Source organism: Amphibalanus amphitrite, unplaced genomic scaffold (assembly GCF_019059575.1).
Source record: "Amphibalanus amphitrite isolate SeventyFive unplaced genomic scaffold, NRLGWU_Aamphi_draft 000510F_arrow, whole genome shotgun sequence".
In the NCBI taxonomy this organism is placed as follows: Eukaryota; Metazoa; Arthropoda; class Thecostraca; order Balanomorpha; family Balanidae; genus Amphibalanus; species Amphibalanus amphitrite.
The window spans coordinates 182586-209308 of record NW_024882004.1 but is presented as its reverse complement, the minus strand read 5'-3'; the positions used below and the strand labels follow the sequence as shown (position 1 = coordinate 209308).

The 26723-nt window shown below is 51.0% G+C and overlaps 1 protein-coding gene and 1 long non-coding RNA gene across 3 annotated transcripts in view; one reads left to right on the top strand and one right to left on the bottom strand.

Moving 5' to 3' along the window:
- Positions 1–26723, top strand: part of LOC122392988 (epidermal growth factor receptor kinase substrate 8-like) — a 53752-nt gene that overhangs the window by 22824 nt on the left and 4205 nt on the right. Inside the window, exons 7-15 of one of the 2 annotated variants that reach the window (XM_043388414.1) lie at positions 13013–13214; positions 14849–14969; positions 16090–16325; positions 16792–16957; positions 17252–17388; positions 20987–21149; positions 21624–21725; positions 24290–24341; positions 26524–26712. In XM_043388414.1, coding sequence (XP_043244349.1) covers positions 13013–13214; positions 14849–14969; positions 16090–16325; positions 16792–16957; positions 17252–17388; positions 20987–21149; positions 21624–21725; positions 24290–24341; positions 26524–26712 — 1368 coding nt within the window. Of the gene's footprint in view, positions 1–13012; positions 13215–14848; positions 14970–16089; positions 16326–16791; positions 16958–17251; positions 17389–20935; positions 21150–21623; positions 21726–24289; positions 24342–26523; positions 26713–26723 lie in introns of both variants that reach the window. The other variant, XM_043388413.1, reaches the window with a different exon arrangement.
- Positions 1695–26723, bottom strand: LOC122392989. Its single transcript, XR_006258611.1, has 4 exons — positions 26496–26723; positions 14841–14936; positions 12987–13197; positions 1695–1943 (listed from the first exon to the last, which is right to left on the bottom strand). It is a non-coding gene; the product is annotated as an uncharacterized LOC122392989 (long non-coding RNA).

Sequence of the window (26723 nt, the reverse complement as noted above, 5' to 3'; positions counted from 1 at the left end):
GCTCATTACACACACAAATAAGTATTGTGTGAGTACATTGTAAAGCGCTACCATAAATATGTATTATTGTGCGTCGAATGAAAAGGTGCGGAACCAGTAAATTGGGTTAAACCCGCGCCTGGTGGGGGGAGCTATTTTTGCCCCCCTCCTCCGCCACTCCAGACTTTTCAATGTATCTCCAGAACCGCTGCGCCGATCGTCACCAAACTTTTATTACGTTCTTATAACTTATATGAGTTCATTTATGACCATTTTTTCCAAAGGCTATGATAGGTTGATCGCAAATGACGTCAGAGTGACTTCATGTTCTGCCGTTTTCGACCAAAAAAAAAAGTTTCGCAGGAAGAGCTGTCAGGCCTATAGCTTTGAAGATACAGAAAAGCAATTAGAACATTAAAGGTGTAGAATTGCTAGGGCTACCTAGCTGCCATCTCAAAATTTCGAAATTTTGGAAGGATGACCCCCAAAAATAAAAAATGAATAAAATAGCCAATAATAAAAAATCTTTGATTTTCGAAAAAAACGAAATACATGTGATAGCCCCTAACGTAACGACCTCTATCCACATGCCAAATTTTAGATCGATAGCTCTTTTTTGGCCAAGTTATAGCGAAAAAACTGTTCAAAATAGATGACGTCAAATTTTCAAACTCAATTTTTTGCAATGCTAGGCCATGCAGCGCACAACAAAGGCCACCATTAGACTCGCCGTGACGAGCTGCATCGAATCAATTTCAATACCTTTTTTTTTGCAAGATATCAACTTTGAAATTGGACCTTTTTGACCTGACATTGACCTGATCTCCACCAGGAAGTGACCTAAACCGTTCCTGATGATCTTATAACCAACACCATTGAGTTTGAAATGAAAAAAAAATTGGCTACAAAACATGCATCGCGCAGCTCTAGTAAAATTGGGTTCATGTGCTGGGGTTCAAATTGGGTTCAATTGGGTTCATGTGTGAATAATTCACTCTGAGATTCCTTGGTGACCTGACCTGTGACCTGACCTAGTATTATCAGTGACCTCTGATACCAGCATATGTACATACTAGGCAACTGACGCTCTATCGCTGACTTCCGATAAAATGCGTTTTACTCGATATTATAATAGCTCATTCCCTAGAACACCCGTGGACGGCAAAAATGTTATATTTGACCTGTCATGTGACGTCATCGGTGACTCCGAGGTCAATGAAATTTGATTTTTCTCGACTCAACAAATTTGACAGGGCTTTCGAACAACGTTTCAATTTTGCGGATCCGTCCACTAGTTTCGGAGCTACGGGGGGGGGGGGCAAAAAATAGCCCCCCACACACACACCAGGTCGCGTTATAAACAGACCCCACCAGGGCGCGGGTTAATGCTCTTAGCAATTGATATCCTTATGCTATTTTTGCTCATGATTAAAATCAAACGCCTATCTCATCCAAAAGGGGCAACTAAATCTCGATCGACAGAACAATCCTGAACTTGCTGAGAATGCTATCGAGCCCAGGAATACCACAGAATCCGTGGTAAAAATAGCTAGCGGATAAAGAAGTGGGTGCATAATATGAGCGACAGCGAAGTGCCGTCTCCGACACATCGCGATAAGTTAAATAGAAGATCCATTAAGTAAAAAAAAAAAACAGTTTAACTGAGGGATGGTATCAAATGTATTAAACGTATATTTTATGCAAATAAGCTGCAAGTACAGCCTCGAAGCTACACACAAACAAGTGCATTGTAAAATGTGATAGAGCGTACTAAACATCCCCGAACGAGACGATGCTGCACGGTTCAGAATCTCACAACCAACAGCGTGAATCTCGGGTGTCTCAGAGCCAGGCCGTTCGTCTCGGTCGTTGTGCCAATTGAAGGGCGGCAGGTCAGTCGTGAGCTGCTCTGTGAATAATTCACTCGAGGCTGGCACTCTGCCACCGAGTCGCGTCTCTGGAATCTGGGGAGCACATTACACATAATGTCAGCAGTTGCGTCAGGTGTGCCGATCGTGCGCTATTCTGAGATTCCTTGGACCTGCGAAAATGCATTCGTCCAATATGATTGTCGCACGTATCTTCATCAGTTCCACTAAAGATGCGTACGCTTGTTACACGCTGGGAACGGTGCGGCACTATTGTTCCAGATAAGACTCCCAAGCGGCGATTTTCGTTGACCTCCCTCTCGTCTGTTCCGCGCCGGTCTGCGCCACAGCGGCGGTCTGTTCTCTCTATTAAAACACCCTTCAATTAGCAGGACAGGCTCGTCTCTATTTTCCCATCCTTTCACCGCGAGTTGACCTTGCACGGGCGGGGTCAGGCGACCGCGCGACCCCGGGTCAGGGGCAGTGTTACGGCGCGGGCTCCATCACGGCACGGTCTGCCGCCCCGGTCCGCGCCTCTCCCGCTGCGCCAGTGGCCCACATTGCTGACACAGCTCGATTGTACAGCACACAGAGAAGCGAGTCAACAATGCACGCCATGTCCGCGCCGAGCTGACCTTGACCTCCGGCGCATCACGCACCCGGGGCACGGAACAGAAGCGGCTCTAACGACTCGCCAACAGCGGGGCGTATCTCTTTCTCTCTCCGGCCCGCGCGCCGATTGTTCGTCTGCCGCTCTGCGGCGCTGGCGGCGCGGCGCGGCGTGGAGTGACGCGCCGTAACGAGCGGCGGTGCGCCGTTTTTGCGCACCTGTTGGTCTCGCCAGGTGTTGAGCTGGCAGCTGGCGTCACTGCACTTCGCTCTGACGCTGCCTCACACCGCTGCGGGCCGGGTGTCAGGCCCGTATTGACTCCGTTTGAGGCCGGCGGGCCGTGAAACTGGCGGCGACACCAGCTACCGATGGGGTGACATCAGTCATCAGCAGGAAGGTCACCGTCCAATGACGGCTGCAGCAAGATGAAAAGCAAATAACGCTGGCCTGATGTCACTCACACAGAAATGGAATTTGTTACGTTTTCTGCGGATTTTGCAATTGAAGTTTGCAGCATCTTTTGACGACAAAAAGAGTTTTTACATATGTGCGTTTTAAACGACTAGTGCTTCCAAACGCATACGAACTGAGCACTGCTGATTACCTAACGTCATTAGCACAACTTACAGACAAACAGCGTCACGTCAATATCGAAATAGCGCCTTGATACTGAACGGAACTGCAGCCTGCCACCGTTGCCCTGCCGCTGAACAGTTGACCTGGGCGTTCGGACGCCGGGTGCTGCTCCGTTCCTATGCAAATAAGCGCCTTGCCGGCCGCCGCGCCTGTGTCGGTCGGACGGAGACCGGTGGCGATCGCCATTCACCATCCGTCTCGGACCAGCGCCGACTGTGGTGGCGGCGGTGCCGCTGCTTCCGGGCTGAAGAGGGCGTGACGTCACACGGTGTCGGTGATACTGCCAATCACACCGGTCGAGATGGATCAGGTGGGACTAGCACTGTCACCGCCACCACCGCTCGCCGCCCGCCGCCGCTGGGCTGGTGAAGAGGACCGGCGGGCACCGGGCGGCGGGCGGCGGCAGTCGTGTCCCGGTGTTGGCGGCGGGCGGTGTGGAGCGTCGGACAGTCTCGGCTGCCTCGTGTGGTGTTCAGAGGGAACTGCGCCCGGTGGGGGTAACGGGGGCTGCCCTCCGGCGGCACCACTATGTCCGTGTTGACCGTGTTGGCACAGCGATACCCACGGCAGGGCTACTGGACCCACGACCCGTACTACGATGGTGAGTCCGTTGTAGTTCAGTAGGAGGAAATAAGTCAGAAGTTTAATAGCAGCATTGTATTAAAGCAGGTATAACTGTCCTGTATTTTCCTCTTAACACGTCTTTAAGAATGCACTAGTCTTGGAGGGATGTGTGGTACCGAATATGTGGCTGCTCGTGCCTTGCCCGGTCGTATATTTACGATTCAGTAACGGGGATTTCTGGTTTACGGCGGCGGCGGTCAGAAGCTGCGGTCCGGGACCAATTTAGTCTCTGACTCGGCGCTACCTGCCTCGCCTTCTGACGGAGATGGACAGCTATATAGGGGAAGTTGGGAGAACGCCGAATACTTTTTTCTGACGCCCGTAGCACGCAAGGTAGACAACAGAAGCTATTCTTGTTGGCGTCATTCGAGAGGCCAGTCTTTTGCCTTTCAAACACACCAGGCGCATTTGATGAATTCGCATACCGTTAAGCGCCCAAACTAAAAATATCAAAGAAGTGACTTTTTCGGCGTTGCCCCGGACTGCGGGGAAAGCCGAAAATGGGAGAAATGATCTACGGGGAATGTCGAAATTGATGTTTTGCCATTTTATCTCAAACTTTATCCAGAATTCATCAGAGCTGACACACGTTTTAAGAGCTTAAGGACGCTTGGTGCACACTGGAAGTTATAATTGTATGATATAATAAGAAAAGGCCAGGTAAATCATTCCTTATAGGTAACAGGCCGTTGTGTCGGTTGAAAGTGTGATTTGTGTGACTAAAAATACGCGTTGCTATTCTACAGCAGTAAAGTCCACGTAGCGTGCTTTAACGTGCGTAATTGCACGTTTTCGGCATTACCCTAGCCAGCCATACTTTCATTTGCAGGCCCATAACTTTTCAACGTGCTGTATAAATTTCAAATAGGCAGCACACTTATGCAAAGACATGCTGAAGATTACTTGACCGAATTGGCCAGACAAACGGTAGCATAATGAGTAAGAAATGCAGCTTCAAAGGCGCATGTAGTACAAGGGAAACGTACCTTGAAAACGCTCTTGGCGCCCTCACAGCCGAAGTATTCCGAATGACGACTCGTAACAAACATGCGATAATTGGTAGTCACTTAAGCTTCAGAGCCTCACTGACAGGTGGCATTTATGTCGTACGGTTTTCGAAATACCTCGAATTTCGGCTTTGCCCCAACTCCGGCATTGCCCCAACTTCCCCTACTCTTTAGTGCCCTGGGTCACCACTACCTCTCGCCCAAAGTCGGCCTTTATAGATGCTCACCTGCGAGGAAGCTAGTACCATTAACACCTTTGGTGGATAGCGAGGGAATACTGCCGCTGAGAACTGAGTAAATGGACTCGGCTCTGAAGCGGCTACGTCAAATTTAACGAAAACAAGCATGATATGTTTCATTCCCTATTCATGAAAAGCATGTTTTCATATATTTAGTCTTGAAAATTAGGCATACTTTTTATAACGTTTTATGTTAGCCACATACATTTATGGTATATGGGCTATGGCACACATATCCTCTCTATCGGCCGTGATTCATGCCTTGATACACGTACAATACGAATGGTTCACTGACGGAGTAGCTCTTATCAGTCATTTCATCCTATCAAGATTTGGGCGATATTTTTAGCAGGCCAATAGAACGTCCCCTGTTTTGCTCACTTTGAGATAGCGCTTTCATGGTGAATCGCATGCACTGATAGTTAGATGTCATCGTAAAAAGCTCTGCGCAGATGACTCCGCGAGGCGGCAGGAGGTTCACCAGAGTGGGCACTTCAAGGCACCCCTTCATTAATCCGTTTGTAGATCGACGAGGTGCAATCTAAATACGCCATTCGGCTCATCAAACCCGCCGAATAGTGACGAAACAGAGACAGGCTTGAGTAGACTTATTGACGATCTTCTTCCTTCACCATCGCGGGGCAGCTGACAGTAAGAAAAAAAACACTCTTACTGAACTAAAAACATAGTGATTGTGGAAATGCATCCATGGTGGAACTGGAAAGTTTCACCTGAATAAACATCCAGGATTTCAATAATTGCGTGAAACGCAGCCGAGCTATAGCCTCCTTTCGACCCGCTTCTCCTGCCCTGCCGCCGCTGTTGACCGGTTGGCTGCGGCGGCTGAATTCGTGCCGTCATCGCGCTGGGTCGACAAACGTCACGGCCTTTGAGCGGCGCCGACCGCCCTCCCCGCCCCTCCCCGCCCCCTCCCCGGTCACCGGTACCGGTGCCGGCGCCGATAGCAAACACATCCTCAGAGCAGCGCGGGCGATACCAGCCTCTGAGGAGAGCTCTATCGCCGGGCTGAGGAGCTCGGACCCGGGGATTATGGAACAGGATGAACAGATGTCACAGCTGATAACAGACGGATCCGACTCTGGGCGACAGAATGGCAGAGGAACGCATTCCCAGCGCTCCACTGTCATCCCGTCTCGGTAGTGTCATTCTATGGTGGAGCTACCGGAAACTGGCCTGGCTGAATGGCAGCTCAGGAGAAGGCGCATGTTATGGCATCCGTAAATGCATTTCAGCTCTGTCATTCCTTTAACCCTTGCCTTTGACTAATAGCATGCTAAATATTTCGCTGATCGTCCGTGCCCAGTTGTCAATGAAATCCAGTCACCTGGATGTAATTTGGATCGTAGCATACTTTTTTGGTGCTTGCTTTCTCGAACTAGTCTCGGGCGTTCCAGGGGCGGGAGTGACACTCTCACCCCCAAACCTCCTCAATCCTTTTACCGTCCAATCCTTATGCCTAAATCTTTTCTCAGTATCGCTCAACCCAGTCATTCCTCTCAAGGCAGCCTCAGACTAGTCCCGTGCAGCTGTGAACGCTCGCCTGTCTCCACCACAAAGTGGAGACAGAATGGCCCATTTGAACCATTGCACTATGGTTGGAAACGGCCTCACGGATGGCCGGGGGTCAACGCGAAAAAATGTTTTGCCCATAACTTGTTAATGCGTAGACCGACTGCGATGAAACTTTGCATAGGTATACCAGTGTCTTTCGTGCATCATACAGTAACTCAGAAATGACGAGGTCACGTCACGTCACGCGTGTGTGACGTCATCATTGCAAGTATGTTATAAGTCGCCTATGTCTTTCGTTATGTTATCGATATCGCGAGGCATTTTGAACATGTTTTGAATACTGCTATTACTGAATGGATATTGTTGTTATGCTTTAGGGCGAGAAATATCAACGTAGTGACGCACAGTGTCTTACTATTGGTCATAAAGGGTCAAAAATTTGGAGAAAGAGTATTTATGATTTTTTTTTTAGATTGGGCAAAAAAGTAAGAAATAAAATGACGATCAAATGACAAAACATGCGTCAGATTAACCCGGCAGTTGCTGGGGTATTTCCCCATCCGCCGTTTGCCGGGGGGGGGGGGGGGCGTTCAACGCCCCCAGCCGATAACTCGCGAACAAATAGGCGCAGCGAAACGCACGAGGCGCGGCAAACGAAAGAAGAACGCGACGAGACGATTCACATGAATACTTTAAAGTTGAATTTCGAGGTCACAGGTCGGGTCAAGGTCAGGTCAAACACTTGAAATCGGGCTTTCAGTAGCATGGACTTTAGAACCTCGCAATCGGTGCCTCGCGTTTCGCGTTTCGATTATATCGTCATCAGTTGGTCCTAAATAAATTCAGTCATCAGTTGGTCCTAACACAATCTGTCACAACTGTCACAACTGTCACAACCCTTCATATAAGTGTTAAAAGAGTGTCAGATCAATGTAGGGGTCAGTCAAACATAGGCCACTGGCCAGGGTCAAAGTCAGGTCAATCAGGTAAGCACATAACCCCGAAAATTAAAACTGGTACCTATTCGCAGCCCATGCATGACACATGTTTTATGGGTACTTTTGGGCGTAGAACACGATGGTGACATTCATTTTATCATACGAGTACGTGGCTGGTTGAAAAAAGATCAATTTCAGAAATGCATGCATCATGGTCGCGATGAAGTCACGAGAAATTGCCAACATTCAGTTCAAGATTTTGGAAAATGTAGAACGATGATCAAAAACCATAGATAGCCATTTGATTTGCCATGGTATTGGCAGTGTAATGGCGTTTAAAGCATGTCTGTATGTCTGCTCTGTCGGTGGATATCCATATCCATACTCCAGGATATCCATACACGTTTGCACGATATCCATACTCCAGGTGCAGGGGCGAGCAGTTACTTCTTACGAGGGGTGCGGAGTCGAAGTCAGAGTCGGAGTCAGAGTCGGAGTCGGAGTCAGAGTCGCCCAGAGTCGTGGCAACGAGCTAGGAGTCGGAGTCGGAGTCGGGGTCAGTCAGGAGCCCGCAGTGGAAGTCGGAGTCGGTCCGAATCAGAACAGCTCCATCACGACTCCGAAACACTGGCAGGGGTCCGGTCCGGAGTCGGAGACAGAGTCGGCCGGAGTCATGGCAACGAGTCAGGAATCGGAGTCGTAGTCGGAGTCGGATTTGGCGCCACCACGACTCTGCAACCCTGTTTCTTACCATCATTTATTAGGATAAGCGATTGCAAGACTGACGAGCCGACCTGGTGCTAACGAAGCGACGGGTAGGTACGCCTCGGGAGATGAAGCTTCACGGACGATTTTGCGCACAAGTGCGCAGTCTGCTTTTACGTTCCCCTTACGCAGAATTGAACAGAGATTTATTCTGCCAAAAAGCTCAATGGAGGTCGATGGAGAACTTTTTGTATGTCCAATGAAACATAAACGTAATTTTGCAAATATTGCTGTGGTGACACTGCAAACAGAATGCAATGCCGTTCCTGATTTTGAACACGCATGGGAAAAAGAGTCACTCCACTCGATAGCCAACATAACAAGGATTATTTTGATATATAATAATCCAGTTTTACAACGTCATGGAGGTACTCCACATGCTATCACCAGCGCGGTTGTTTAAACCTTTGACGGCGCACCAAAAAAGCCACTATCAGAAACTTCCGATTCCACGTACGATAATGGAGACTAAATGCGCAACTAAATAATTTTGTCTGCCCAATTCAAAACATTTCATCAATTTCCAACAGAATGACACCCCAAATATACATATATTCCGAAATTGCCCATGGCCATCCGTGAGGCCGTTTCCAACCATAGTGCATTGGGGTGCACGGGCCGTGTCGGTAAATGGCGCCGAGTACCGCGGAGAGGAGGCACGCGCCCCTTGAGCACGTCTCCTGTCAGTTATGGAGCCACAGTTCGGCCGCGTCTCCTGTCAGATACAGAGCCACAGTTCGACAGCACTGGGTGGATACACAGACTCAATGGGCTGGTTTTCAACCGCATTCGAATGTTCACCGTGGCCTACCTGGAGCTGGTTTACCAGAATCACTTTGTTGTTGATTACAAACATACCAACAGCTGTGTATCGGAAGCGGCAGTAGTTACGGGTTCTGGTAAACACTCACGTGTAGTTCATATTTGTTTCCGACAGATGATCTAGGGAAATCTAGTAAACACACGTCAATCCCCGAACGACTGGTGGTGAGGACCGGGAGAAAGTGGCGGACGGCGGCGGCGTGGTGGAGGACCATCACGGTCCACTGGGCACGGAGAGCTCTAATGATCGCTGCTCTGACCGCACACTCCGGCCTGTCTGTCTCTCTGATGGTGGCGGCTGTGTATGAGCTCGGTGTCCACTGGGCCTTCCCCTCTGTTAGGTGTGAGCGGGAAACTTATTGTAAAGTGATAGTTAGGTCAGTCACGGCGCTCGGGTGACCCTGATGGCCGCACGAGCGCACAAACTCGTGCAGAGTTCCCGCTTCATCGGCCCAGCCGACCTCGGGTCGCCGCCAGATCCATTATGTGAAAATTACCAGCGCGAGATTATAAGCACAGTTTTTTATTGCGAGGACTGAGAGACAAACTCAGCGTTGGCTAGCTGAACCTGGAATGAAGCGGAACCTGCACTCCGGTCGGACATCCGTGTTCTCCGGTGCTGCTGACGGGTCCCGGCGCGGGACGTTTGCCCAGCACACCGTGCCGTGGTCCCAGTCGGCTGAGCGCAACCATACATCATCACTGCACGCCCTGCGAGCGCCAGTGACTGAGCACGCGTGCCCAGGGCGTGACCTTCCGACCGAGGAGTGGAGCTGTGGGCTCTCCCACCGCGGGGCAGGGAGCACGTGCCTCAGGGCGTGACCTGGCGAGTGATGTCCTGCCGGAGGTGGTGGAACTTCCTCACGGAATGGTCAGTTCGGGCCTATGGACGGGAAACCGGGCCGGCGGCGGGGACAACCGCTCGGCGCCTGGAGCAACGCTGTCCCACGGATCTTGCGACTCTCTCTCTCTCTCTCTCTCTCTCTCTCTCTCTCTCTCTCTCTCTCTCTCTCTCTCTCTCTCTCTCTTTCTCTCTCTCTCTCTCTCTTCCTCTCTCTCTCTCCCTTTCCCTTTCACACACTCACTGTTTTGATTGGAGGTTTGCCTCGTTATATCACCATCCAAATGATGCCTGATTTTCTTATTTGTCATAAGAGATGTAATTTATTTACCTCGCACTTGTTTCAAATCTCCATATCCTTGTCATCCTGGCTGGGGTTTTCCCGAGCGGATAAGGTCTTTGTAGGAAGGTATATGAGTATATGCTGAAGCTTCGAGTTGAAGCTTCTTCGTTCTGAGTGCTGATATATGATTGGGCTTGAGTGCCGCACTCGGAGCTCGATAGCTAGGGCGCCGATAGCCGTCCTCCGCAGCTCGGGCGGACCTTGAATGTCATTCACCGCTCCACACCCAGCTCTCGAGGAGAGCGCCACCCGTCCCACACAGCGCGCTGCTCGCGAGTGTTGACCCGGCCGGCGCCGCACCCGTTATTAAATCGCAGCCGCGCCCGGCCGGCTGCCGCGGCCGCCGGCGGTCTCCCTAATGAGCCCGCTCGCGTCTCCTGTAGTCGGCGGGCGGCGCTCTCAGCTGCACAGCAGACAGACGGACGGACGGCGCGGCGGTCCGCCGGGAACCGGAGCAGAGTTATGTGTCCGGCCTGGCCGGATGTGGCCGAGTTACGGTGTGCTGGGCTGACCTTCACGGCACAGACGTCTCACACTTCTCAGTGCCTTGGAGAGGCTCGTTCAGTGGGCAGTAGCGGTGTGTTATGAAGGCAGGCGTCTGTGCACCGTGTATTAGCAAGTTCAATGTAACCGTATACACCTACCTTGCTAGGTCTGGCAGCTTGTTCAACGTCCGTTACGCCTGGTGATTGCAAGCCAATCATGTCTCGCTACCGTGTAGAGAGTGAACCGCCTCGCTATACGCCCATATGCACTTAATGCGCACATCAAACAGAAGACATGGTTTCCTCAAACACGGTTCCCTGTCATTTCAAAGAACTGCAGCGTTTCCTTTGTCATGAAGCCGGTGACTGAGGTTCACCGATTGTTACCAGATGTTCTGCATGCAAAAAGTCATGTGATCATGCATCTGCTGCTGGTTTAACCAGCTGCTGGGACTGCGGTAAAACGGTACAGTTCTGCTTAGTAAGCACCGTCGGCATTGTTTGCTGGCAGTGTATTCATGCATCATGCAGCTCGGGATGGCATATGCGCTGTCCGGTGTTTTTTATATATAGTTTTATATCTATATTTATTGGGATTATGATGCAACATGAACACGGCTCCACGGATCACAAGGAGCGGAAGTCTAAGCCTCGCTAATGTGTTTCCACGGTTCTCCCACCGTGTTCTCGTTTTACGATCCAACTCTGTCTTATGGGACAGTTCGAGCTGTGGTCCGCATCGAGCGTTCCCTCGGTAGGCAGTGATGTAACCGAGCACTTTCGACGGGGAAGCGGCGACAGACAGTCTCTCCACTCAGGCATTCTCTCCACTCTTCACTGAGCATTGCTACGGTCTGAGAACAGCCATCAGCGCCGTGGGACCGGTCGGTGCGCGATGACCAAACACACGGACCTCACAGTCGGAGACGTGATCCTTTCATTTCTACCGGCTCAGTGACGAAAACCCAGCGTGCCGTGGGAAGCCGATAGAACAATCTCTTGGTGCGCATAATTTGTGGTGTGTTTTATATTGTTCACAGCTAATTAGCATTCCTCGATACCTATTGCCGTTTATTGGTTTCTCGTAGTCGTAGATTTATCTACGACTACGAGAATTTAAAGTTTAACCCTCGCACGACCAGGCCATTTCTCATAACACGAACGACCAGGGGGGGGGGGGTTGTTACGACCCCCCCCCCTGGCGTTTCGAAACGGAAGGTCGTAGAGCTTAGCGGAAAAAACCAACGGATTGCTCTCAACGAGATCTCGCGATTGGTGGTATATTTTTTGGTCCTAGGTCAACATTTGACCTACTTATGACCGGTCAAAGGTCAAATTTTCCGAAAAAATCAAACTTTTTCAACTTTCCGCGGCGATTGCGGCAAAACGGTGGGAGATATCGACTTGAAACCTTCACTATCGTGTTCCTTGATCAATTCTCTATCGTTTGGTATGTATTTCGTTTCCCTAGCTCTAAAAATGGCGCGTTGGGAGCGCCGGAAGTCGGCAAGGTCACAGTCGGCGGCAGAAATTCGAAAAATCAAAATTTAAATTTTTGAAATCTGATTGTATTTTTGGATTTGGGAGGTCCATTTGCTCCCTATAGAAGCTAATATTGCTGCATATTCCCATTGAGGTGACAAGAATTAGCAAAATAGTGGTTCGGGCGCTTTTCAAAAATAGTACCGGACGCTGTTCCTCTTGTGACGTCATAGCTCCGTGACCTGACCTGACCCGGTCAATTTTCTTGCACCACACGATAGCCAATGCTTGCCCCAACATGCATGGGAAGTTTCATCATGATCCATCAAACAATGTGGGTATCACCGGCAGAAAACCTAGGGATTCGGCGCACACGTTTGGTAACTGTCGGCCGGAGGCTGTACCTCTTATGACGTCATAACTCCGTGACCTGACATGACCCGATCAATTTTTTTTCGGCAAAAGATGCGCAAAGGTTGCCCCAGAGGGTATTGAAAATTTCAGCCCGCTACGACAAGCCGTTTAGCGTGCACTTCGAAAAAACCTCAGGGGGGGGGGGTTGATACAACCCCCCCCCCCTAGGCGTTCTAGGGTTAATCTAAAAGTCATGCAGCATGTGCCCATATGGAAGCTCAAATTAGAAGTCTTCCCATTACTTACCTAGATATGATTAAAGCTTAATGTAATGTAGCATTTGATTTACCGACAAACACCACTTTTATTTAGTTACTTTATACTCTATCATATTCTTTTCACACGATCTCGCCCAACAATCCAATTCAACTACATCTATGTAGAGTACGCGACCACTTACCTGAACTCTCCGTGATTTGCCGCCAGATTTCGAGAGTTCGCGCCACAGCTCGCGCGAGCGGGACCGCGCCGGGAGCGAGGCGGCCACCGACGACGTGTCGTCCACCTCGTCGGAGAAGTACGAGCGCGATGTGTCCGTGCTGAACCACTGCTTTGACGACATCGAGAAGTTCATCGCGCGGCTGCAGCACGCCGCTCAGGCCGCCAGGGAGCTGGAGAAGAGGCGAAAGTGAGTGTCCGCGGGCCGGAAGCGCGTGGCATGTGTCTAATTCCCACCCAGCTTAGGCGAATATCATTGTGCGCGCAACATTAAGTTGTTAAAGTGGTACAACTTTTCTTAAGATCTCGCAAGAAGACTTGTAACAAGGTTTCTTATGCTCAAACTCACAGTTTACCAAAACTAAGTCAAACCGTCGACTTATATCACTCGAAAAACAGAGCCTCCAGTGATTATGACCGCCGTTCGCTGATATACCATGGGAATCTGCTGTGACGCGTAGCTCGGTTCGATCAGTCACGATACATCGGAGCCTATTTACGGGCTAATTTGCCTGCTCTCTGGGAGCGGAGACGGTGCGGCGCTCCGTGACGCCTTTGGCGGACGGTGGAGCGAGTCAGGACCGTTCCCCGAGCGCCGCCGCCGGGTGAGCTGGGCCGTGTCGGGCCAGCCGCGCGTGTACCGCCGCCCCGGCCCGTCTCCGGGGGTTCATCTCCTCCCGTCACCGAGTGGGTCATTAGTGGGACTCTGAGCGCCGCCGCCGAGACGGCGCAGCACTGAGAGCGGCTGTGCGTCGGTGCTCGGTCAGCGGAGTAGGCGCGCCCCCGGCCCCCGGCGCTCGCGTGCACCGTGACCCGCGCGGGCAAACACGGCGCGCGCGCGCGGAGGGCGCTGATTGGCTGCGCTCTCTGGAGCGTGTCGCGCCCGGCGATTGTTACGGTGCACTGAGCAGAGGAGCCGCTGCACGAAAGGACAGGGCGGCAGCCACGACCATGCTGAGGCTCCTCAGAGAACACTGACGATTGTCTGGTGAACGAGCGATGTAGTGAAGTCGTGTGCAACATAGGCAACAGGGATCTTTTACGCCCGAACACGGAACAATGCACACGTCTTGAGGAAAACACAGGATGTTCAGAGCATGTGCACTGTGCCATCGTATGAGCCTCCACAATACAATGCACATTACATGCATGAAAGCAAGACCGGAATAGTGTGCCCGCGGCGACAGGAAATCTGCACGGGCCCGCATTATCCACGACCGGCGTCGGCCACCGGCCCTGTTGTGTAACGCATCACCCGATCGCTCGTTCAGGCATGCACGTGCAATCATTACCGGCCGGTGGCGACCGTCGGCGGCTCCGTTCTCTCCCGTTTGGGAGTGCGAGACATTTCAGAGCCCCTGTCAGCTCCGCGCAGTGAAAGCGGAACCCCTGATGTCATTCGAGTTCGTATGTCCAATGCAAAGCAGCGGCACAGTGTCACCACCGGTTACCATTCAGCTTTATGTAAATGCGGAAGAATTTGCAGAGCTGAGTTCCTACTTGGCATTTATGTGATCTGCTCGACGTTTCCACGCTGATACCTTGGGGTCGAACAGCGACACCATTTTATTATACATATACCTACCTATGTGAATGGGACTCCCTAAAAGTTTCGTAGGTATGTACCCTGCTTCGACTGAAGCCGCTGATGCGAGACAGTAGTCAATAACTTAATATTTTTGTGAAATTAATTTGAAAGCGTATTTCGTTAAAAAAAAAATGATTTAGAGCGCCAAAGGAAGACTTAGCCTTAAAAGCTGTGCGCTTATTCCTTCGAAATACTAGCACGGCGAGCAGCATAATCACTCTGACTCACCTTTTCAGATCCCACAAGACGAAGAAGAAGGATCTCGGAGAGGGCATGCTGTCAATGCGGGCCAGGCCCCCTCCGCGCAGAGATTTCGTGGAAATCCTGCAGAAGTTCAAGCTTTCCTTCAACCTGCTGGTAGGTGATGGCTCCATCCAAGGCCGTGCTCAATCAAACTGTGATTCACGGCTTGGTGAAAACAAACACTAGGTCAACACTCTCTCAGTAATTGGTCTTGGTTTTCCAGATGAATATCCTTAAACTCAGCTTTTGTAAGTCGCAGCCGACCCCCTTTCGTAACAGGAAAACTGTACGTATAAATAAACTAGACGGTATATCGAATTTTTATGTGTGCAATGAACATTTAATACTTCAAAGCGCTACAAGTATTACCTACTATCTCAGATTTCTTTTTACTTTCCACTTACCCTCGGTCATTCGTCGGCATTGCCAAGCTACGCTACGGTAGGAAAGCATAGCTTCCAGCAGTCTAACTAGGGAAAGCCGGCACAGAGTCATGGGATGGATGATACCGATCAGGGATCTGGTAATTGTATACGCGCCACTGCACCGCCCTCTCACCGTTACCGATCCCGGTACAGACAGACGCTCTCTCGACTCTCTTCCACCGATCCGATCACCTTTCCCCTGGAGTGACCCTGCTTAGTTCTTACTCTCTTCCTCGGAGAAAAGTTCCACTATCCGCACACCGTGACGGCATGGGGGCTCCTGGCACAGTCCTCTGCCACAGCCCTGTGTCTACTCGGGCCCGCTGGACGGTCACTTTCCCCGCCTGTATACGCTGAGTGACAGCAGAGAGTGAGACAGTGCCGATCCTGACAGAGTGTGAGAACGACGGAACACGAGATAGCCGTGAGTCGGTGTGAGGCAACAGCGTGCGAAACTGACAGCGGACGGTGACAGCGCGCTCCAGGCCTTCGTATGCCAACGCATTATAGACGGCCAGGCGATTGATGAACTGCTGGAGGACGAGATATGATTAGGGCCTTCACAGCAATCAATCACAAACAAGACTGAATCGTTCGGATAGAGCGAGACAGACTCAAGGCCAGCGAATCCTCGCTGCTCTCGCCGTTAAGTTCTTTGGACATTTTTCTTCGGCATCTACTCTCAGACGCAACCAAATAGGAAAACCAAATGCTAAATTGTATTGTTGAACGCAGGGACACTGTTGTCTGTTATGCTGGTGTCACACGAGGCTCTAGACCCGACACCGAAATGTGACCTCCACCCTCAGGCGAAGCTGAAGGCGCACATCCACGACCCGAACGCGCCGGAGCTGGTGCACTTCCTGTTTACGCCACTGGCGCTGATTGTGGACGCGTCTCGCGACTCGAACCACGGCGCCAACCTGCCGGCCGAGGTCGTGGCGCCGCTGCTCACACGCGACGCCATCGACCTGCTGGTCAACTGCCTGACCAGCAAGGAGTCCGAGCTGTGGCACTCGCTCGGCGAGGCCTGGTGCCGGCCCAGGTCAGTGGTTGGGCCAGCAGGTCGGTGAGATCACACTGGTGGTAGCGTTAGCTGTCACGAGTTAGCTGGTGACATCCGACAGCCAGTGTCCGTCATTGCGACAGGTCGTGTCGATGTCAGTGCGCATGGCTCATTTGGAGTCAATCAGCCGATCTCGTCAAAGGTGTCTATCTGTCAAAGGGGTTTGTAACTTGGCATATTTCAAGCCAAATTTTCTTTACTTGTTCATGATATCATCAATTTTACTTATCACTCAGCTTGAGTTAGTCTCACCGATTGTCCCTGCGTCCCTGGAATGGACATTGACAGCTTGGTGCTAAGCTGGCATGCTAAAAATGTTCAGTGCCAAAAAATAATAATTCCACCGTACCGACTTAATGTCTAGGTCAGCACTGTCGCAGTCTGTGCCAGTCTGACCGACCATTTCCCCGTCCGTCTGACGGGCGCCTCCCCGCTAATCCAACAGAGACCAGTGGGAGGGCCACCTGCCCGTCTACAACCCCGTGTTCCTGGACGGCTGGGCGCCCGACCTGCGGGACGACGAGCGCGAGCGCAGCCGGCGCGCCTCCTCGGCGGCTGCCAGCGAGGCCCAGCGGCTCCGCGCCGACAAAATACGCCGCGCAGAGCACGAGGTAACCAACGAAAATGGACAGAACGGCATTTCCTCTACGACCGGCCAATTCTCGTAAAGCTCCGAAACTTTTAACATCCCGTACTCATTTTGATACGACGGCAACCGTCCCGGCTCATGCTGATATTTCCTCCGCTAGATGACACTAGTAGTGAGCGCCTGAAGGTAGACTGTACCGCAGCGCTTCAAACACAATACAGGGACTTTAGAGTGTTATAAAGACTCATTCTGTCCTTCTGCCGTGAATTATTTGTAAATCCAGTGACATTCTCACTCGCCATGTAACTCTGCTCAGGCGGAGAGGCGCGAACTGGCGTCCCGAGATGACCGGTACCCGGACGACCGGTACTACGACTCCGACCAGCCCAGCCTGCCGTCCCCGTCCAGCCACGGCGGCTACCGGCGGCCGCAGCGCAGCAGCCGCGAGGAGAGGTCAGACACCGGGAGACGGTCGGGAGACACAGGGAGACGGTCGTAAGATGGAGAGAGACGGTAGAGGGACAGAGGGAGACGGTGCTGAAAGACATGGAGGCGGTAGGAGACAGAGGGAGACGATTGGGAGGGACAGATGGAACAACCGGACACGGTAAGAGGACAAGGGGAGACAAAGAGACAGAGGGAGATGGTTGGGAGACAAAGGGAGATGTTCGTGAAATAAAGGGAGACGGTGAGTAGATAGAGGGAGAAGGCCAGAGACAAAGGGAGACGATGGCGGGACGAGACACGGAAACGGGAGAGACACAGGAGACGGTTGGGGACACGGGAGGATGATGTACGGTAGAATTGACGCAGTGGCTATTAAATCATAAATGTACTTCCAGCATACATCCATATGAGTACCGAATACCGGGATATTTATCATGTATGGAATTGGACATCAATATAGACAGGTACAGATTTGCACACCACCCGTGGCTCGTTTGCCATGCGTTCCTTTGTCGAGGAGGTAGGTCACACTTGCTGCCGCAAGTGGTGCGCTGTCTGGGAGGCCATGACAGCGTGGCACGGGGACCATGCTTTGTGGCTGGTCCGCCCGCCCTCCTGTCTGCCGGTCTGTCTGTCTGTCTGTCTGTCTGTCTGGGGACCTTCAAACTCAGCTGTGCCCGTCTGTCGTATCTGGGACAATGACCGTGCTGTATCACTCTGCGGGGCTGTGTCGCTAGGTAGAACTCACGCCGATTTTTTTTACACGACACGACAATGACACGACACGAATCTGAACTGATCTGATCTGAACTGTGACCTCCTCAAACCCCCTCCGGCACCAGCCAGAACTCGTTTAGAAGTGTTTTTAGATGATTACTCGCTCTCTCAACTAGTGATTGGCCCGACATTTACCTCTGGATCCCTCTTAGATGTTCTCATTGTCAATCGTCTTAACGTAGCAACGCCGCGCCGCAATAAACACTGTGATTTTAGCCCACATCGCATCGTTAGTTGTAGTCTCAGTGTGCCGCGCCGTCCACGATCGCACACTGTAGTGTCGCGGTCACGCCCACTCGCTAGGATAGACTCGGGTGCGTTTCTGTTCGATTTACAGTGCTGTGACTGGAGTGACGTTTTTACATCCGAGACGGTCGATGGGAAGTGGCGAGCTTTTTTATCACTCTACATACCTGTTCTGGACAAGCTTGCCGATACGGAGTCGCAGGGTTCACAACCCATCTGCCCCGCCGGTCACGGCCGCCACTAAGGACCTGATGGCGAGCCGCCGCGGCGCTCTGCGCACCCTCGGCCGTGACTCGAGCGAATACCGCGATTTGAACCGATCTGTCCGGTCCGCCATCCGCCGCGACACGCGCCTGGCCATAGAGTCCCGTATCAGGGAGCAGGGACCCCACACCGTGTGGCGCAACATTCGGAGTGTTGTTGCTGGCCGGAAGCGAGATGTCACCTCACCACAGCTATCACCGAGCGCGCTGAATGAGTATTTCGTGTCTGTCGGGCCGAGGGTGGCGGCGGAGGTGGCCGGTGCGGCCGAGCACGCGGCAGACCTGCCCTGCCGTCTGCCGCGTGTGGGGGCCTGCGGCTTCTCAGTCTCTCCCATCGACCTCGACACGCTGACGATCGCGCTGTACAGCATGAAGAACTCGCCTGCGTGCGGATCTGATGGTTTGTGTACTCGTGCTCTGAAGGCTGGCTTCCCCGCCGTCGGCTATGTCATCCTACATATCATTAACGCATGTCTCACCCAATCCGACTACCCTCCAACCTGGAAACATTCGCTCATTCACCCCATCTTCAAGACCGGCGACCCATCCGATCCTTCCAACTTCCGTCCTATTTCCATCATCCCCACCATCGCCAAACTAGTAGAGCGCGTTGTCCAGCGGCAGCTTTACCATTACCTATCCTCCAACCACCTCCTATCCCCCAGCCAGCACGGTTTCCGTCCGCGCCATTCGACGGAAACCGCGCTGGCTACCGTAACCGACCAAATCCTCACAGCTGCCGACGGCGGGGAGATCACCCTCTTATGTCTTATTGACCTGAGCAAGTGTTTTGATATAATCGACCATGACATTTTACTTCGGAAACTCGAGCTGCACGGTGTGGATGTTCAGTGGTTTAAAGCTTACCTGACCGGCCATACCCAGAGTGTGTCACTCAGAGACCACACTGGAGCTGCCAGCGTCTCCCCGCCGATGCCGAACTCGATGGGGGTTTTCCAGGGGTCTGCCCTGGGCCCCCTCTTGTTTACCGTGTTTGCAAATGACATGTCACTGTTCGCTGCGGGTGCAAGTGTCGTGCAGTACGCTGACGACACCCAGGTGCTTGTCTCTGGCAAAAAGAACGAACTTTCGGCTGTTATTCATAGCATGGAAAACTCATTGACTGCTTTGGATCAGTGGTTCTGCGCAAACGCCCTTAAAGTAAACGCAAACAAAACACAGCTCATCACTCTCGGAACAGGTCAAAATTTGCGCGGCCTTCCAGACATCAAAATTGCCTTCCGCAACACTGACCTCGTACCTTGCCGCGAGGTAAAAAATCTTGGCGTTATTTTCGACCAGAAATTATCATGGGACAGTCACGTGGGTGTCGTCGGCAGGCGATGCAGCGGTACTCTTGTCGCGCTGTCACATGTCCGTCACGTCCTGCCTGTCGGTGTCATCAAGACACTTGTAGCCGCCTTGGTTCTCTCGCAGGTCACATACTGCCTTTCCGTCTACGGCAACGGCACTAAGAAAAACATTGACAGAATTCAAAAGGTACTGAACTTTGCTGCACGAGTCATTTTTGGAAAGAGAAAATTTGATCATGTTAGTGACCTGCGCGGGAAACTTGGCTGGCTGCCCGCTCAGCACATGGCCGACCACCGTACACTGTGTCTGGCGCACAAGGTGATTGCTGGTGGCGAGCCCGAGTCACTGGCGGCTGCATTCGTGTGCAACGGTGACCGGCGGTCCCGGCGCACGAGGCAGGACGGGCAGCTCTACGTGCCGAGGTCCAACACCGAGACCGGCAAGAGACGCTTTTGCTCGAGGGCACCTGCCCTCTACAACCGGCTGTCGAGTGACCTGACACCGCTTAGCCAGCAGCGTTTTTCACGTACCGTGAAGAGACGCCTGCTGGATCTCCACCGAACGTGACCGTTCCGACAGCCGTGGCCGCCACAGCACAGGGGTAGCCCTGTGTACCGTGTATGAGTGCGTGTGTGTGTGTGTGTGTGTGTGTGTGTGTGTGTGTGTGTGTGTTCTTTTTTATCCATGACAGCGACCATGTTTGACTCGGAGCTTAATAGCCACACTTTGAGTGGACCGCTCTACGATGGCAAATACAAATACAAATACAAATACAATGTGAATGTTTTTTTCTTGAACACCTGTCATCTCTTTTTTCTAAAACATCACAAAACAAAACGCTTACCCGAACAGATCGCTTTGGTGCTTCCAGTTATGTTACCCATGGAGAGAACCCGTCCTCAGAGTGTGTGGGGCTCCCTCTGTGCCTTTAGTGACGTCATCTGTGTCCCCAGGGAGCGAACCCGCACCCCGTCCTCAGAGCGCGGCGCTCTTGGTGTCCGCAGTGACGCCAGCGTGGACTCGGCGGGCGCCGGCGGCTTCGAGCGCCAGCAGAGGCTCTGGTACGACGACCTGAAGATGCGCGGCGTGCGCATCGTGCAGGTCACCTACCCGCGCACCGCCAACAACGACAAGGAGCTGACGCTCACCCGCGGAGAGTACCTCGAGGTGAGGGCTGCGCGGTGGCGGGGGGGGGGGGGGGAGGGGGAGAACTGGGCAGGACGTGGGGACACGGGGCATGCATACATACATTAGTTGTTTGTTCATTAGTCGTTTGTGTTCAGTATTGTTTGTTTTGTGTGGAAACAGTGCAATTAAAGTCGAAGACAAAGCTCGAAGCTCAAGCTCAATCAGTGCGTAATTGTGCTAAATGAGTTTTGAGGCTCACTCGAATGACGACATCGTAGCACTTCCAAACTAATGTGGTGTAATCTTGCCACAACAATCGCCTTATTCGCCGTCGTCTTTTTATCTCGATGGGAAATACCTCTGAACCTAACACAACCTCAATTGTTCTGCGACATTCCGTCATTATCGACTTCACCTCGAGTCTCGCGTCTGAAGCCGGCTTTTCATCTCATCTGACCTATAGCGACCCCGTGTGACCCCCGGCTGACCTGTGACCTGTGACCGCTGCGGCAGGTGATTGACGACAGCAGGAAGTGGTGGCGGGCCAGGAACAGCCGCGGACAGACGGGCCACGTGCCGCACACCATCATCACCCCGGTCGGCGCCGACGACTCGGTCAGTGCAGACGCAGTGGAACCCGTCAAATGCTGAGATACAGCCGACTAGCGCCAGTTGGCAACGTGCTGACATAGCCATTGATCGATTGGTTATCTGTCCGTAAACTTGTGAGCTTACCTATATATTTTTAGCTTTCCAAGCTCGTTATTATACTTTTCGCTGTAAAACACGCCTTAACGACTTCCGGGGCATTCCACGTCAAGTGAGACAAAAAATGACCATTTTGAACCTCACCTCCTCCGATTTTTGCGAAACTTTGTGAAACTACTCATCTATATGTGAAAAGAAAGGAGACATGTTTTTGTCAAGATATGACGTCACGTTTCCGAGATACACGTCATCAAACATTGACTTAGGCAAGGCACATTATCATCTTTAAAGCGTCATACCCATTGAAGTTTTAGACATATCACCATGAGACAAAGTGTGAAATGGAGGGAATAGATCAGGCTTTAATTTGAGGATAACAATATTGACATAATTAGCTAATTAATGAACTAAATTAAAATTCAAAAAATAAATTTTGATTTTCTGAAAAATGGGTACCCTTCGATTTTGCTGATTTTTACATATTTCATCCTCCCATACATCAGCTATATCATATAAAAAATCCAGAATGGGCCGACGTCTACGTAACTGCCTTTTGGACTTCGGAATGTCTGGCACTCGCGAGTTTCGTTTTAGCAACCAAGGAGAGGCGCTACCTGGAGATGCTTCTTTCTGCCCCAAACCAAAGCAAACCTAGCCTGACCTGACGTGACCTGACCTAATCTAACATGCGTAAATATGTACAGCCCTCACGGCAGTTGCCAACTGGCCAAATGCTACTTAGATACGAACATTAGCCCTCACGACATTTGCCGGCTGGCCAGATGCTACTTAAAAAACGAATGCGTGTTTAAACACTTGAGGCTAACCGGCCACGAGCCAGCCACCTTTAGATTACGAGGTGGGTACACTCGGCACACTAACTACTAAGCCACGGAGATAGCTGGTCATCGCGGAGATGTAAGCCAGTTTTTTTTAATGATGCAATTGGGCATTCTCCGGGCAGCGCCTCTCTTTGGTTGCAAAAAGGAAATACGCCTGACTCTCCCAGCGCTAGGGGAGAAAGGCCCGGTTTAGCCAAAAAAGGTATAAAAAAACGGAATTTGAATTGTAGGTGGGGCGGTGGGGAACTTTATCGTGTGCCAATTTCATGGCCCTAGATCAATATCTTCAAGATCAAATGAGGTTAATCGTGATGAAATTTGCTATGGTGACTATTTTGCGTTTGTACGCCCATAGCTCTAAGAGTTACTGGCCGATTTTCCTATTTCTTCTTTTTTACGACATTTGTAGTGTTATGAGAATCTTTAGATAATCTAACCATAAATTTGGCAGTTAGTGGCCTGCTAAGAGTAAGATGTCGCCGGCAAAGGCGCGGGGATCGGCCGACGCGGGAAACGTTTCAGTCACAGATTGTGTTTGCACCCTAATAATTCAATTTTTACCAGTTGGTTTTCGTATTTATTTGACCATTAGTTTGCCTGTACATTTTTAAGCCTTCACACAAAATTTGACACGAATCGATCATAATCAGCGGTAAGAAGCGCAGTGCAAAGATGGAACCGTCCGGCGCCGGCACAGTCTACCATTCAGGCGGCAACGGCCGACGCCGGCCGCCGCGCCGCTCCGGCAAGATGTTTGACTTTACACCGCTATTACTAGAAAAGTTGTGGACCGATTTACCTATTGCTTGCACAGGAGGATTTGAAATTCAATTCTGGACAGATGCTGAAAGTTTGACGTTAATATAATAGTTATGGCGTGAGTTATTGGCGAAAAACAGGTGGGATTGGCGAAATCCGCCCCTTCCATCGCCCGTGCTACGTTGCACTACTTGTTGCTATATCATCCAAAGTTATCGTTGGCCCACTCTAATTTTCTCAGCACGTATGCCTTACGTGTGGTGGAAGATAATGTCCAAATTTGAGCAAAATCGAAGGGTACCCATTTTTCACAAATTAGATTTTAAGAAATTAATTCAAAATAAAATAAATTCAAAATCACCAAAAAATGTTAAAATTACCAAATTTAACTAGCATAACTCCTTGTGTTCACGTTTCCGTTTGTTTGAAATTAATAGCTTCAAAAATGTTGAAGCTATAGATCTTTCAAGATTGCAATACACGTCCCATTCTGCTAAAAAAGCAGAAGTTTAGCGGCTTGTATCTCTGTAGCCCGAGGGCATATGACAAAATCCTTTGACCCTCAGAGGTTTCACCCAATAGCCAACAAGTATACCAAGTTTGAACAAAATCGCAGAGGTGGCCGATTTTGGCTGTCCCGGTTGACATGGAATGCCCCTTCCGTGACACTTATACAAGAAACACGAATGTCACGAATGTACATAATTACGATCTTCACGACTTCCATCCTCCCCACCCTTTTTATAGTTCCCACATATTTACTGATAAGAATGAAAGATTAAAAGAAAACTAATAGGTATAAATAAACACTTTGTAAGGCAGCTTTATATATCGTTTTAAATAAAATGACATTCTTCTTTTTTTCGGCAGGACCCGGCGGCCTCCGCTGACTGGGCAAAGAAGGAGAAATCAGGCAAGAAAGGTGATTTGCGGTACATGTAGTGGTGGTTGTCTGCGGCTTGTCGGTCCTGTGACGTCACGCACAGCTCACAGAATGTCCGGCGCACCGTGCTTTTGACGTCATTGGTGACGTCATCACTGCGTCACTGCGGAGCCGAGTGTGTCATGTGCTACGGTCAGTTTTGTGAAGCAAAACGGACAGAACTGCGAGCATGCCTGGTCGTGTAAAGTTGTGTCAGCATTCATGTTTTGCTGGTTGCTCATATAATGACGGTATGACTGCAATGGCGGTATAGAATGATTTAACAGCTGATGTGTGTGTAGGTGCTCGCAGTTTTGTCGTTCCGTCCGCTTTGCGAGCCCCGCCAGCCGTCCGTTCGTTGACAATGAGTGCTTCATTGTCGCGTTTGTCCGTCCGTCCAATCGTCCGTCCAGAGCTAGGGATACCGTCCGCTATTCTACCGGTTCCCCAGTCCGCTCCATGGCCTTTGGGTTATGCCGCTCCCCAGCCGGCTGAGCCGCCGGGTACCGTTCAGCGTCCGCCGACAGGACCTGTGGATCCAAACAGGCGCAGCAAGCCGACCATGCCAGTCTGAAGTCAAAACAAAGATAAAACCCGTTTTATTTTTTAGTGTTTGCTAGCTGGCTAGACAGCTTGAGGGAAATAACTGGACACAACGATGTGAATGACAGTGTGAATGCGAATGCATGAGTGTGACCAGCAGATGGTCGAGCTTGTAAATATGTTAATTGAAGGCTAATATTTAATGATTATTTCTCTCTATCCGACGGCCTTTAGTCAGCTGACAAATCTGGTCAGTATGTGAGAGATCTGCGCTAGTGTGTGAATCTGTGAATGGCCAGACAGGACGACGCGATGCATGCGACATCGCAGAAATATTGCAGTGCCGGCTGCCACGCCGCCGGCAAGCTCGAATGCTTCGGCAACCAGTCGTTTTCGTCCCCTGTACAGAACCGATGCAGTGCTGGTCCATTGTTATTGATGCCCTCCGTCTCTGCTAATGCAATGCTGATGACTGGATCATACAACCGATTCCTTGTCCTTTTCTTGGCCCATCTGTGAACGCTGAGCAGCAATGCTCGCTGGTGCCGTGCGAAGTCCCTTTCTGTCTGGCTATACATCCGGTTGAACTTTTCCCCTTGACCAGATGACCAAACCACAATGGCGGGGTGTGCCAGACAGAACACTTGAGCCCGTGACGCCGAAGTTTGGCCTTGTTGTCGAGAACCGTATCTCCCCGAGTTGCTCCGCGCCAACCTTCTCCTCTGGTCTGTTTGTGTTGTTTGTATATAAGAGTGCCCGCGCGGGACAGAACAGTTTTCGGATGTTGTGTGTTTCGGAGTCGACGGAGTGTCGCAAAATGCTGGGCCGTCCGACGCTCGTCTGTCATGCCTTTTGTTAATATCGACTATTTTCATGAGAGCGTATGTCCAAGTCCTCATTGGCTGAATGCTGCCTACTTTAATAGCATGGCTTTCAGGACCAATAAATACAAGCTGAGCCTGCCTTTCGTTTTACTGCCTCTCCGACGCACGAATGAATAAGTCCACAGCAACGCCATTTTAAAAACAAATAGGTGATTTGCAATTATAGACTGAAAACGAGAAAAAATGGTATTGCTTTAGGGAAAGGACTGTTCTGGTATTTTCCGTCTATGTTAAGTTGCACTGTGTCCTAATTTGTTTTGCTTCCGTTCGGGCGTGCCTTTGTCACAGCACTGCTTGCTTTGGGTGTCGTACTTAAATCATGTGGAGCTGTAGCGGAGCGACCTGTGATTTGCAGCTGGTGCCTGGTGGACCCATTCAGGTATGTATGGTAATTGGCTGTCCTCGTTCATCCTTCATCGTTTTCGTTCATTCAAACGTTCATCCGTTCATCCTTCATTCGTTCATCGTTCATCCGTTCATCCTTCATTCGTTCATCGTTCATCCTCTAAGAGTGAAAAATCCGTATTATCATGACGGCTGTTATTCAAAGAATGAATGCATTAAAGAATAAAGTCTCGATCTTATTTTTATTAGGTCATGCTAATTCTTCGAGACGCTTAGAGTTCGAACATTAGACTGAAAGTAAACCTACACGCATGATTATTTTCGCTGAATATATACATGTTAGTATGCAATGGATACAAATTACAAATGCATTTTTTCTCACCTGAATGTCTGCTGTGCGGTGGTTGCAGAGTTCGAGCCGTACTCGCCGTACACGAGCGACGACGAGCCGGCGACGCGCCAGCCGCCGCCACCGACTCCACCACCGCCGCCGCCGCCGCCGCCCCCGCCCGCGGCCATCTTCCACGAGGCACCGCTGGCGCCGCCGGCCAGCTCGCGACCCAGCCGGCCCCGGCCCCGGCGGCAGCCGCAGAACGAAGGTAGGTCACTG